General features: G+C 36.4%; 1 protein-coding gene across 1 annotated transcript in view; it reads left to right on the top strand.

Annotated features, from left to right (window-relative positions):
• The first annotated feature begins 6,176 nt into the window (after window positions 1-6,176).
• rbm24a (RNA binding motif protein 24a) overlaps window positions 6,177-15,687 on the top strand; it is a 21,376-nt gene continuing 11,865 nt past the window's right edge. Inside the window, exons 1-3 of the mRNA XM_061896719.1 lie at window positions 6,177-7,032; window positions 12,281-12,404; window positions 13,029-13,083. Coding sequence (XP_061752703.1) covers window positions 6,865-7,032; window positions 12,281-12,404; window positions 13,029-13,083 — 347 coding nt within the window. The 5' untranslated portion in view covers window positions 6,177-6,864. The remainder of the gene's footprint in view (window positions 7,033-12,280; window positions 12,405-13,028; window positions 13,084-15,687) is intronic.

The raw sequence follows: 15,687 nt of genomic DNA, 5'->3' as shown, positions 1-15,687 counted from the left end.
CAGTCCAGCAGGGTTAGAGTCCATGGAGGATTAGAGTCCAGCAGGATTAGAGTCCATGGAGGATTAGAGTCCAGCAGGATTAGAGTCCAGCAGGATTAGAGTCCAGCAGGATTAGAGTCCATGGAGGATTAGAGTCCAGCAGGATTAGAGTCCAGCAGGATTAGAGTCCAGCAGGATTAGAGTCCAGCAGGATTAGAGTCCATGGAGGATTAGAGTCCAGCAGGATTAGAGTCCAGCAGCATTAGAGTCCATGGAGGATTAGAGTCCAGCAGGATTACAGTCCATGGAGGATTAGAGTCCAGCGGGATTAGAGTTCAGCGGGATTAGAGTCCATGAGGATTAGAGTCCATGAGGATTAGAGTCCATGAGGATTAGAGTCCATTGAGGATTAGAGTCCAGTGGGATTAGAGTCCAGGGGGATTAGAGTCCAGGGGGATTAGAGTCCAGGGGGATTAGAGTTCAGCGGGATTAGAGTCCATGAGGATTAGAGTCCATGAGGATTAGAGTCCATGAGGATTAGAGTCCATTGAGGATTAGAGTCCAGTGGGATTAGAGTCCAGGGGGATTAGAGTCCAGGGGGATTAGAGTCCATGAGGATTAGAGTCCATGAGGATTAGAGTCCATGAGGATTAGAGTCCATTGAGGATTAGAGTCCAGTGGGATTAGAGTCCAGGGGGATTAGAGTCCAGGGGGATTAGAGTCCAGGGGGATTAGAGTTCAGCGGGATTAGAGTCCATGAGGATTAGAGTCCATGAGGATTAGAGTCCATGAGGATTAGAGTCCATTGAGGATTAGAGTCCAGTGGGATTAGAGTCCAGGGGGATTAGAGTCCAGGGGGATTAGAGTCCAGCGGGATTAGAGTTCAGCGGGATTAGAGTCCATGAGGATTAGAGTCCATGAGGATTAGAGTCCATGAGGATTAGAGTCCATTGAGGATTAGAGTCCAGTGGGATTAGAGTCCAGGGGGATTAGAGTCCAGGGGGATTAGAGTCCAGGGGGATTAGAGTCCAGGGGGATCAGAGTCCAGTGGGTTCAGAGTCCAGTGGGATCAGAGTCCAGTGGGATCAGAGTCCAGGGGGATCAGAGTCCAGGGGGATCAGAGTCCATGGAGGATCAGAGTCCATGGAGGATCAGAGTCCATGGAGGATCAGAGTCCATGGAGGATTAGTGTCCAGGGGGATTACAGTCCATTGCGGATTAGAGTCCAGTGGGATTAGTGTCCAGGGGGATCACAGTTCATGAGGATTTGAGTCCAGGGGGATTAGAGTCCAATGAGGATTAGAGTCCATGAGGATTAGTGTCCAGGGGGATTAGAGTCCAGGGGGATCAGATTCCAGTGGGATCGGAGTCCATGAGGATTTTAGTCCAGGGGGGATCAGAGTCCAGTGGGATTAGAGTCCATGAGGATTAGAGCCCAGGGGGATTAGAGTCCATGGGGATTAGAGTTCAGTGGGATTAGAGTCCAGGAGGATTAGAGTCCAGGGGGATTACAGTCCATTGCGGATTACAGTCCATTGCAGATTACAGTCCAGTGGGATCAGAGTTCATGAGGATTTGAGTCCAGGGGGATTAGAGTTCAGTGGGATTAGAGTCCAGTGGGATTAGAGTCCAATGAGGATTAGAGTCCAGTGGGATTAGAGTCCAGGAGGATTAGAGTCCAGGAGGATTAGAGTCCAGGGGGATTAGAGTCCATGAGGATTTGAGTCCTGGGGGATTAGAGTCCATGAGGATTAGATTCCAGTGGGATTAGAGTCCATTGAGGATTAGTGAAGTGAAGTGAATGATATTTATATAGCGCTTTTTCTCTAGTGCCTCAAAGCGCTTTACATAGTGAAACCCAATATCTAAGTTACATTTAAAGCAGTGTGGGTGGCACTGGGAGCAGGTGGGTAAAGTGTCTTGCCCAAGGACACAACGGCAGTGACTAGGATGACGGAAGCGGGAATCGAACCTGCAACCCTCAAGTTGCTGGCACGGCCACTCTACCAACCGAGCTATGCCGCCCAATTAGAGTCCATTGAGGATTAGAGTCCATGAGGATCAGAGTCCATGAGGATTAGAGTCCAGGCATTTTGCAAGATGGCAGACATTTCTTCCTAGGTGTGGTTTGTTTAATTAGTAAACAATATTAGTTTCTTTAGTTATTAATTAATACTAATAAGTAAATGATACTTTTATCTATGGTTATTTATATTATGATTATTAAACAATACTAGTATATTCAGTTATTAATGAATACTTTTATTATTAAACAATACTAGTATATTTAGTTATTAATGAATACTTTAATTAGTAAACAATACTAGTATATTCAGTTAATTATTAAACAATACTAGTATATTTAGTTATTAATGAATTCTACATTTTAGTGTTACAGAAAGTATGAGAATGTGAGAGCTGCTGCCTGGTCTTTACTTGTACAACATGCACACCAGTTCATATTTTTGGTCGTGTTCATTTTTGATGAAACTCCTTCAAAAACAGCCAACTGGTTAAAACTTTGCATCAGTTTAAACACTCGGCGGGTAAACAAGCGTATCGTAGCAGACTGTCAGGATTGTCACACCACATATAAGGCGCTTATTTTGTCTACACTGTGGGGCGGTATAGCTCGGTTGGTAGAGTGGCCGTGCCAGCAACTTGAGGGTTGCAGGTTCGATTCCCACTTCCGCCATCCTAATTACTGCTGTTGTGTCCTTGGGCAAGACACTTGACCCACCTGCTCCCAGTGCCACCCACACTGGTTTAAATGTAACTTAGATATTGGGTTTCACTATGTAAAGCGCTTTGAGGCACTAGAGAAAAAGCGCTATATAAATATAATTAACTTCACTTTCCAAAGAGTGTTAGCTCGATGCTAAATTACATTATGTATGCCATAAGCATGCTACTGATTAGTATTAGCGAGTTTACACGGTGATTTAAGCACCTCCAAACAAGTTAAAATTACAACTAAGGCGCACGTTGGCTCAAGCACTTGGCGGGTAAACAAGCATTTTTATAATGTTGTCATTTTTCATGCCTGATACAAGGTGCTTAAAAGCTTGTTTCCACTTCTCAAAGTGTTAGCTTGATGCTAATTTACATTCTATATGCCATAAGCATGCTACTGATTAGCATTAGCGAGTTTACACGGTGATTTCAACACCTTCAAATGTTTAGAGGAGAACTCCACAAAAGAAGGACAAAAACTGGATGTCCCGGGACAAATGGAAAGGACTGATACTTGTGAAATATCAGCCGACCCCTGACCTTGAGGTCTGGTCTCAGGTGAGGGCGGACCAGCTGGAGCAGGCGCGCCTCGGTCCAGAGGAACCTGACCAAGGTCTGCGGGGAGCACCTGATGATCAACATGCCTCAAATGATCAATTCCATCTTGGAGAATTCTTCAAAGTACAAAAGCATCTAAATTAATATAATTTTGGGAGAAATTTAAAGTGATTTACATGCGCTTTTTTTTTGTATTTTCTATCCCATCCTATTTTTTATTCATTTTATTTTATTTCTGCTTGAGTCTTCTGTTTATTTACTTCATTTTCCTTCCTTGACGCCTTTTCTTAGAGACAAAAAGTGTTGAAGCTGCTGAGTGTTGAAAGTCAACATGTTGATGTAGAATTCTGCAATAACAACTACAAGGTGATGACTTTCTCAATACCGGACATGTTTAGTGTGCCGTTTAAAAAAAGAATTACAACTACATTAAAACTTCTAACAAGCACAAAGCTGTGAAAACGATGATACATTTAAATGATTTACTCAACTTGTATATATGTATACACACTTATATATATATATACATATTTTTATATCTATATATACATATTTATATATCTGTATATACATATTTATATATGTATATATATACATATTTATATATGTATATATACATACATATATGTATATGTTTATATATGTATATACATATGTAGATGCATATATATATACACACACACGTGTATATATACATATATATATATATATACATATATATATATATACACACATATACATATGTAGATATGTATAAAATATACAGTTTATATGTATATATACTTGTGTATATGTATGTAGATATATATATATATATACACAAATATATATGTGTATATATACATATATATGTATAAAAATATTAATATACAGTATATATATATACATGTGTATATGTATGTAGATATATGTATATATACACATAAATATATATGTGTATATATACACACACATCCATTCATCCATTTTCTACCGCTTATTCCCTTCAGGGTCGCGGGGGACGCTGGAAACTATCTCAGCTACAATCGGGCGGAATGTGTATATATACTTGTATTTATACATATATGTATGTATATAAACTGTATTTATATGTACTTATACATTTATATATATATGTGTATACAAACACACACACACATATATATATATATATATATATGTGTGTGTATATATATATATATGTATATATGTATATATATATATATATATTCACTTCCAGTCAACTTGTCCTACGGCAATAATGTTCGTTCACTGTTTTGGTTTATTTTTATGTTTTGCTCATCTTTAATTCAAAACAATGTCATACAAAATATGACAAAATATGACACACATCATTTAAGAATCTGCGATGAGGTGGCGACTTGTCCAGGGTGTACCCCGCCTTCCGCCCGATTGTAGCTGAGATAGGCGCCAGCGCCCCCCGCGACCCCGAAAGGGAATAAGCGGTAGAAAATGGATGGATGGATGGATCATTTAAGAATGCATTATTTAGAAACCAGCTGCCGAAAAATGGCCGATAAATCCATATTTTTTTACGACTTTATTTACAGTTTGAAATTCCACTTTTTGTTAGGCCTAGATATTGATTTAAGTTCATTAAGCACTTCGTTAAAAAAAAAAGGATATTAGGGGGAATGACGCGATGGGAGTCAGTGGCGCCCCCGTGTGTCAATCTGTGCAATGACAGTAGATACAAGTGGTTATAATTGTGACGATGAAACTCCAGATGTTCTTATTTTATATTGTTATTCTCTTTTACTGCGATGTAAACTATTCTTTTTATCGAATAAGTCATAAACCGTTGACAAAAACATCGAGCGTCGCTTTCCACAACGGAAGTGACGTCTTCGCTAGCACGTTGGCGTCCAATAGAAGACATCAAATTTGGCATTTTTATAAGTTATGATAGCAAAGAAATGTTTGTCAACATTATTATTCTCCAAACAAATTCTACATAAATCTGGATTCATTAAATTCGCTTAATTATTTTTTTTTAAATCTTGGGAAATGATTAAAAATACAATTGATTTTGTTATTGCATACATTTAAAGTGATTTACATTAAGCTTTTTTGTCTGTGTGATTTTTTTATGTTGTCCAATTTTTTTTTTTGTATTATTTATTGTTAGGATATTATTTTCTATTTGTATTTGCTTTAGTTTTCTTTCCTTCCAAATTTTGCAAAAGGCAGTATTTGCTCAACCTGATGTGGATGTTTGAAATTGTTGAGTTTTTTTTTTTTAAGTGTCTTGGTTTTTGTGTACATTGAGAATATATTTTTGTAATATGCACAATTTTTTAAATCAAAATAACAAAGAAAAAAAACTGGCAATTTGGCGTCCTCCCGAGGAGCTCGGCTAAACATGTCAAACAGCGACGTCCAGTGGTCATTGTGACGAACGACATGTTGACATTTATTTTATTTATCATTTTTATTTTTATTGAACAAACACACATTTATAATTCACACAAAAGTCAAGGCACTTTCAACATCATGGAAATAAAACTAAAGCAAATACAGATACAGTAATAAATGTATTAAATAAAATAATAAAACATATGACAAAGACAAAATCACTTGAAATGTTTTTAACAAATATATCAACTTAAGGGCTTTTGTACTCTTAATCATTCTCCAAAATTTGATTGATAATTGTAAACCATTAAGCCAATCAGAAAATGTAGGTTTTACTTTCATAAATCAACATTTATGTAGAAAATGTTTTTCAATATAATAATATTGACAAGCACTTCTATGTAACAGTCGTTTATGAAAGTACCAAAAACCTTCGTACTAAATTAAAAAAAGACGACCAAGCTGACAAAGATTTTTATTTTCTGAGAATTTTATTAACCTTTATTTATAAATTGCAACATTGATGCTGACAAAGTGATCAATATCTCTCTGGCGTGTCATTCGTCACAACGACCACTGAACGTCGCTGTTTGCCATTTTTAGTGCAGAAGTTATTTATCTGGCGCGTCATTTGCCATGACGACCACTGGATGTCGCTGTTTTTGTCATTTAATTATGACAACGCCGACGTTTGCGACTCTTTGTTTAGTTTCCAGCGACCTTTGACCTCTGGCCGGACTCCTCTCGACGTGGACTCGACTCCCGCGTGTTGGAATGTGAGTAAAATATTCCATTTTTCTCCATTCGAACACTTTTTGTCTGTTCGAGTACGCCCCCGCCGTGGCCACTGCATTAGGTACACCTGCCCCCAGGTCAGAACGACGTGGGCGAAATGTCAAACATTCGTTTTTGAATGAATCAACTTTTTTTTTAGCAAATGTATCAATGAATTGTGTTTAATCGATGTATATTTTTCCACGATGATTGTCTCCGTGCACCTGACGTGACGAATCCATGTTGACCTGGTCAGAAGTGGACCACGTGGTCGGGCGTGGGGGTGGGGGGGTAGGGGGCGTGGCTTGGAGGCAGACCTCGGGAGCGAGCGTGTCGGTTCTCTTTGGGCCGGCAGAGGAAGCGAGGAGGGCCGCCGAGTCCTGATGGTGTTGACTGGAGGAAGAGGAAGAAAAAGAAGAAGAAGAAGAACTAGTCCACAGACGCTCCCGCGTGACGTCATCGAAGATGCACAGCACGCAGAAGGACACCACCTACACCAAGATCTTCGTGGGGGGGCTGCCTTACCACACCACCGACTCCAGCCTCCGCAAGTACTTCGAGGTGTTCGGGGAGATCGAGGAGGCGGTGGTCATCACAGACCGCCAGACCGGGAAGTCCAGAGGATACGGATTTGTGAGTAGGGACTCACTCGCTCACTCACCTGCACCTCACTCACTCACCTGCACCTCACTTACTCACCCGCACCTCACTCACTCACCCGCACCTCACTCACCTGCACCTCACTCCCTCACCTGCATCTCACTCACTCACCTGCACCTCACTCACTCACCTGCACCTCACTTACTCACCTGCACCTCACTCCCTCACCCGCACCTCACTCACCTGCACCTCACTCACTCACCTGCACCTCACTCACTCACCTGCACCTCACTCACTCACCTGCACCTCACTCACTCACCTGCATCTCACTCACTCACCTGCACCTCACTCACTCACCTGCACCTCACTCACTCACCTGCACCGTCCATCCTGTCGCACATTCTTGCGTGAAATATTCCACAAGTTTGAATCTCCTTCTTCTTCTTCATCTAACTGACCAGCTCATCATGGAAATGAAAACGAAAGCGAAAGTGAAAGTTGGACTTTTTCCAGACTTCCAAATGATTTGCACAAAGTTGTGTTGAAACATTTTTCAAGTTCTGTCATTCTTTATTTTTGGTCAATTCTGGAAACTTTGACAAATCTCTCAAAGTTGTTTCTAGTTGCAGAAAACATTCTTCTAATAATAATAATAACAACAATATCAATAATAATAATTGATTATGAATATTTACTGGACTTCTTGGCAGGAATCCAATGTAACATAGGAGCTCATCTTCATTCTGTCATACCCTCTTTCATTCATTCATTCATATAATATATTTATTTATACCTCTCATTCATTCAGCCATACATTCATTTATTTATACTTCTTATTAATTCAGTCCTATATTCCTTCATACAATTGATTTATTCATACTTCTAATTCATTCAGTCATATATTCATTCATAAAATGTATTTATTCATACCTCTCATTTATTCAGTCATACATTTTAGTCGTACCATTGATTTATCTATACTTCGTATTCATTCAGTCATACATTCATTCTCACAATTTATTTATCATACAATGCATTATTGATACTTCTTATTCATTCAGTCATATATTCATTCATACAAAAACTTATTCATACCTCCCGCTCAGTCAGTCATATATTCATACCTCTCATTCATTCAGTCATGTATTCATTCAAACAATTTATTGATTCATACCTCTCAGTCATATATTCATACCTGTCATGTATTCATTCAAACAATTTATTGATTCATACCTCTCATTCATTCAGTCATACATCCATTCATACAATTTATTTTTTCATACTTCTTATTCATTCTACAATTTACTATTCATACTTCTTATTCATTCTGTCATTCATTCATTCATCCAATTTATTTAATCATACCTCTCATTCTTTCAGTCATGTATTCATTCAAACAATTTATTGATTCATACCTCTCATTCATTCAGTCATACATTCATTCATACAATTTATTTTTTCATACTTATTCATTCTACAATTTACTATTCATACTTCTTATTCATTCAGTCATTCATCCAATTTATTTAATCATATCTCTCATTCATTCAGTCATATATCCATACCTCTCATTTATTCAGTCATACATTCATCCATACAATTTATTTTAATATACTTTGTATTCATTCAGTCATACGTTCATTCACACAATTTATTCATTCATACCTCTTATTCAAGCAATCATGCATTCATGAATACCATTCATGTGTTATACATGTCAGTCAGTCATGTCCTTAATTTATTCATTCATAGAATTTTGTCAGCCATATATTTTATTCATTTAAATCTAATATTTATTCATACATTTTATTCATTCGTTCATACACTTTATTCACTTTTCCCTCACACTTAATACGTTCATTCATACCCTATATTCATTAATTCACTTTATTCATTCCTTCACTTCATTCAGTCATTCCTTCATACACTTTATTCACTTTTTCCTTACAGTTTATTCATTCATACTTTTATTCAATAATTTACTTTATTCGTTCCTTCACGTCATTCTTTCATACACTTTATTCATACATTCATAGGTGTACTTTAATAATCCCTTCACACACTTTGTTTATTCATACATACACTTAATATTTGTGAGCTTTATTTATTCATACTTACATACAATTTATTCATTCATACCATTCATTTGTCCACATATTCATTCACTATATTCATTCATATATTCATACACTTGATTTATTCATATAGTTCTTTCATTCATTCATTCATGGGCATAATTTCTTCATTTACATTATTTTATTCAGTCATACACGTTGGCCCTAGTGTGTGAATGTTGTCTGTCTATCTGTGTTGGCCCTGTGATGAGGTGGCGACTTGTCCAGGGTGTACCCCGCCTTCCGCCCGATTGTAGCTGAGATAGGCGCCAGCGTCCCCCGCGACCCCGAAAGGGAATAAGCGGTACAAAATGGATGGATGGACGTAATTCATTCATTTATACATGTCATTCATTCATTCATTCACTCATACATGCACATCATTCATTCATACTTACATACAATTTTTTTATTCATACCCTTCATTCATTCAGTCATATATTCATTCACACTATTCGTATATCTATTCATACAGTTGATTTATTCATACACTTCATTCATTCATTCCATTCATTCATGCATTCATTAATACAAGTCATTTTTATAGACAGTATTTAATTCAGTAATACACTTAATTCATTCATTTATACACGTCATTTATTCATATACATTATATCATTCATACACTTAATTGATTTACATTTATTCATTCATTCGTGCACATCATTCATTTACTCATATATCTGATTTATTCATACACTTAATTCATTCATACACATCATGTATTCATATACAATATTTACATCAGTCATACATTTTTAGTACATTCATTTATACATGTCATTAATGTATTCATTCATTCATTCATGCATATTATTCATTCATCTATTTGATTTATCCATCGGTCCATCCATTTTATTCCGCTTGCATTTAATTCATTCATTTATACGGGTCATTTATTCCTATACAGTATTTAATTCAGTCATACACATAATTTATTTACATTTATTTAATCACTTTGTTCATTCATTCCTGCATGTCAGTCATTCATTTATTCATATGTTTGATTTATTTAAATCAGTCATACACTTAAATAATTAATTATTCATTCACTTCATTCATGCATATCATTCATTCATATATTTGATTTATTCATACAGTTAATGCATTCATTTATATGCGTCATTCATTCATATACAGTGTTTAATTCAGTCATACACTTAATACATTCATTTGTAGACCTCATTCATTTATTCATTCACTACATATCATTCATTGGTCTATTAATTTATTCATACTTTTAATTCATTCATTTATACACATCATTTATTCATTTATTCATACATGTCATACTATTCATTCATTTATATGCGTCATTCATCCATATGCAGTATTTAATTCAGTCATACACGTTATTTATTTACCTAATTCATTTATTCATACACAATGTTTTTTCATATACGGTAATTAACTCATTCAAACACGTCATGTATTTATTCATATACTTAATCCATTCATTTATACATGCACTTTAGTCATACATATCATCCATTCATATATTTGATTTATTCATATGCCTAAATCATTCATTACTACATGTCATTCATTCATTCATTCATTCATGCACAGTATTAGATTTATTCATACACCTAGTTCATTTATTAATACACATCATCCATTCATTTATTCATATACAGTATTTCAGTTATACAATTAATTCTGTCATTTATATACATCATTCGTGCATCATTCATTCACTTTAGTCATATTAGTCATATATATCATCCATTCATGTATTTGATTTATTCACACGCCTAATTCATTCATTAATACACATCATTTATTCATATACAGTATTTGATTTATTCATACCCCTAATTCATTTATTAATACGTATCATCCATTCATTTATTCATATACAGTATTTAATTTAGTTATACCCTTCATCCATTCATTTATACACACCATTCATTCACTTTAGTCATATTAGTCATTCATATCATCCATTCATATACTTGATTTATTCATCCACCTCAATCATTCATTAGTACACGTCATTCATTCATTTGTTCATGTACAGCATTTAATTTATTCATACACCTAATTCATTTATTAATACGTGTCATCCATTCATTTATTCATATACACTATTTAATTCAGTTATACACTTCATTCATTCATTTATACACACCATTCATTCACTTTAGTCATATTAGTCATTCATATCATCCATTCATATACTTGATTTATTCATCCGCCTCAATCATTCATTAGTACACGTCATTCATTCATTTGTTCATGTACAGCATTTAATTCATTCATACACCTAATTCATTTATTAATACATGTCATCCATTCATTTATTCATATACACTATTTAATTAAGTTTTCCACACTTCATTCATTCATTTATACACACCATTCATTCATTTTAGTCATATTAGTCATTCATATCATCCATTCACATACTTGATTTATTCATCCGCCTCAATCATTCATTAGTACACGTCATTCATTCATTTGTTCATGTACAGCATTTAATTCATTCATACACCTAATTCATTTATTAATACGTGTCATCCATTCATTTATTCATATACAGCATTTAATTCAGTTATACCCTTCATTCATTCATTTATACAGACCATTCATTCACTTTAGTCATATTAGTCATTCATATCATCCATTCATATACTTGATTTATTCATCCGCCTCAATCATTCATTAGTGCGCGTCATTCATTCATTTGCTCATGTACAGCATTTAATTCATTCTTACACCTAATTCATTTATTAATACGTGTCATCCATTCATTTATTCATATAAAGCATTTAATTCAGTTATACCCTTCATCCATTCATTTATACACACCATTCATTCACTTTAGTCATATTAGTCATCCATTCATATACTTGGTTTATTCACATGCCTAAATCATTAATTAATGCACGTCATTCATTCATTTATTCATGTACAGTATTTTATTTATTCATACACCTAATTCATTCATTAATACACATCATTCATTCATTTATTCATGGACCGTATTTGTTTCAGTTGTACACTTCATTCATTCATACGTTGTTCGATCACACACACACATAGATATCATTCATTGGTGCACTTGATGGGTAGTAATCCGTTCATTGATTCATAGGCCAGTGTTAGCGTGTGCTAGGGTGTGACAGGAAGTGGGCGGGTGTCAGCAGCCTCCATCTTGTGAGCAGGTGACCATGGCGGAGCGCTCGTGTGCCGACCGCGCCTGCAAGGACCCTAACCCCATCATCGACGGGCGCAAGGCCAACGTCAACTTGGCCTACTTGGGAGCCAAGCCCCGCCTCATGCAGCCAGGTGACACATATTCATCATTCATTCATCATGACTATTCATGAGCACATGCAGGCACACAGTCTGCTGCCGCCTCGTCACATTTCACAAAGTCCATCCATCAAAGTCCTCGTTGGAAACGTCAGGCTTGTCCTTGAAAGTTTGGACATGTTTGTGTTATTTCCTGTAAGCGCTCTTATTTTGTTTATTTCCTGCTGTTATCTTTGAGTGCTTTTTCCCCTTAGCTGTGGCTGATTGGCACTGGGCCATACCTGGTGTCAATCAGCCAGCTGCTATTTAGACCTGCTTGTTCCTCCACTCTGGGCTGGATTATTGTGGTTGCTACCTGTCGTGTCATGTCAATCAGCGTTGCAAGAAGCTATATTCAGTAGCTATTTGTAGCTTACTGTTTTGTTCCCTGCTTCCAGTTTTGTTTGTTCTTAGCCAAGTTTGTTATTCGCCTCGTGCGCGCTTTTCGTTTTACCCTTCATTTGGTTTTGTTTTCGTTTTAAGGATTAAATCCTGTTTTCTCACTCAATGCCTGCCTCCTTCTCTGCATCTTGGGCTTCGTCACAAACTAACTCTGACAGCGTCGTCACAAATCGCACTTTTTTATCTTCACGGATGGTTTTCTTTTCATCTTTGCAGGTTTCACTTTCGGAGTCCCGCAGATTCACCCTGCGTTCATCCAAAGGCCTTATGGGTAAGCCTGTGAAATTACGCATGCTCTCACCACCAGATTGTCTTTCAAGTATTACAAATGTATGGAAATGATTATGATGACGTCACTACTAACACTATGTCATCCATGGTTGGCCGGGAGGAATCACGCCCATATAAGGCTCACAGGAAGTGAAGTGCAACTGACTTGTTCTAAGAGTTTTTAAACTCTTTAGTAGATTTCAACTTGTTTTTACAGGGAAAAAAAATTCCATGTTTTGCTGTTGGATTGTGTGTGTGTGTGTGTGTGTGTGTGTGTGTTTCGACTTAATGGGGACATGGCTCTGTTTACACCAGGGGTGTCCAAGCTTTTTCCACTGAGGGCCACACACGGAAAAATGAAAGCATTTTGATATTTTACATTGTCAAACCATAACAAAATATATGGATTTTAAAAAATGTATTTTACCTTTAGGGTTCCCAGGGACCATAAAGGGTCTCAGTTGATAAAATGTTCAAATGAAGTCACATTTTTATTATTATTTTTTATTTAACGCTTACAGTAAATCTCTATATCAACTTAAAAAAAAAAAGGTTTTATGGCTTTTCTGTCAAAACATCTTTTTTTTTGTAATAGTAAAACTGAAATATGCAGTATTTAGTAATTATAGCCCTAAAAGATCAACAATGCAGGACACCATTGATTTGAATTCTTTATTATTTTTAAGTAATCACAGTGAAAAGTGAAGTGTTTGAATTATATTTATATAGCGCTTTTCTCTAGTGACTCAAAGTGCTTTACATAGTGAAACCCAATATCTAAGTTACATTTAAAGCAGTGTGGGTGGCACTGGGAGCAGGTGGGTCAAGTGTCTTGCCCAAGGACACAACGGCAGTGACTAGGATGGCGGAAGCGGGAATCGAACCTGCAACCCTCAAATTGCTGACACGGCCACTCTACCAACGGAGCTATGCCGCCCCAGATAAATAAAATACCACTAAATATATTTGGGATCCAAAAGGTGCCCCACTCAGAAAGTGATACATTTTTATTAAGGTTTTTTTTTAACTTTCAACACTTAAGTTACGAGATCAACTTCAGATATATCTGTCGATTTTACGTTTAAAATATTATTTTGTTTATTTTATGCTATTTTGTCAAAGAAAACATTTATGTTTTTATATGGCAACTGCACAATATATGCAATATTTACCACCAAAAAATATTTTTAATTAAGTATTTGAACTAATTGGAGCTTTGAAAATAATTCATTATGACATGGATTTTTTTGGCTTTTTTTTTTTTTTAAACAAATGGCAAAAAAATAAATAATTGATTGATTGAAACTTGTAATTAGTAGATTGCACAGTACAGTACATATTCCTTACAATTGACCACTAAATGCTAACACCCCAATAAGTTTTTCAACTTGTTTAAGTCGGGCTCCACGTTAATCAATTCATGGTAAAATGTTTTTTACATAATAAAATTAAGACAAAAGGAAAAAAAAAACAGCCTGCATGGCAGCTTTGTGTCAACATTGCAACTTTTTCTCGTTAGAGTTCACCTCATTCCAATTTTTTTAATGTTATTTTTTTCAAATGGTCCTCAGTAGTCACGAACAAATTTGTGTGAATTATGCAAAATGATTTAAATTTGGTCCACATGAACCATATTCAGTCTTTTTAACCAGGGTCCCCAGTAATTATGATCGGCACATTCCTTCATCAATCCAGAGATTTAAAGACGTGTATGAGCTAATTGGCTAGTGGCCATTTTACACCATTTTTTATGCCTCCACAACCTGTAGAAAGGGTGGTCCCCACAAGTACTGAACAACAACTTGGTCCTCATTCCAAATGATAACCAGCGTGTGTGTGTGTGTGTGTGTGTACGTGTGTGTGTGTGTGTGTGTGTGTGTGTGTGTGTGTGTGTGTGTGTGTGTGTGTGTTCTGACTTAATGGGGACATGGCTCTGTATACACAGTCACCTTTAGGGGAACTCTGACGGTATGGGGACCAAAAAACAGGTCCCCTAAAGGGAAACCTTTTTAAATGATAGTCTGATCCATTCTGAAGACGCTTAAGTGATTTTTAAGCTTCGGCCTATTTTAATTTTAACTTTTTTTTTTTTTTAAATGGTCCTCAGTAGTCACGAACAAATTTGTGTGAACTATGCAAAATGATTTAAATTTGGTCCCCATGAACCATATTCAGTACTTTTACCCAGGGTCCCCAGTAATTATGATCGGCACATTCCTTCATCAATCCAGAGATTTAAAGACGTGTATGAGCTAACTGGCTAGTGGCCATTTTACACCATTTTTTTAATGCCTCCACAACCTGTAGAAAGGGTGGTCCCCACAAGTACTGAACAACAACTTGGTCCTCATTCCAAATGATGACCAGCATATATGTGTGTGTGTGTGTGTGTTCTGACTTAATGGGGACATGGCTCTGTATACACAGTCACCTTTAGGGGACCTCTGACGGTATGGGGACCAAAAAACAGGTCCCCTAAAGGGAAACCTTTTTAAATGATAGTCTGATCCATTCTGAAGACGCTTAAGTGATTTTTAAGCTTCGGCCTATTTTAATTTTAACTTTTTTTTTTTTTTTTAAATGGTCCTCAGTAGTCACGAACACA

This window comes from Nerophis ophidion, linkage group LG04 (assembly GCF_033978795.1).
Source record: "Nerophis ophidion isolate RoL-2023_Sa linkage group LG04, RoL_Noph_v1.0, whole genome shotgun sequence".
NCBI lineage: Eukaryota > Metazoa > Chordata > Actinopteri > Syngnathiformes > Syngnathidae > Nerophis > Nerophis ophidion.
The sequence above is the reverse complement of the archived record's forward strand: the minus strand, read 5'-3'. Positions and strand labels throughout refer to the sequence as shown.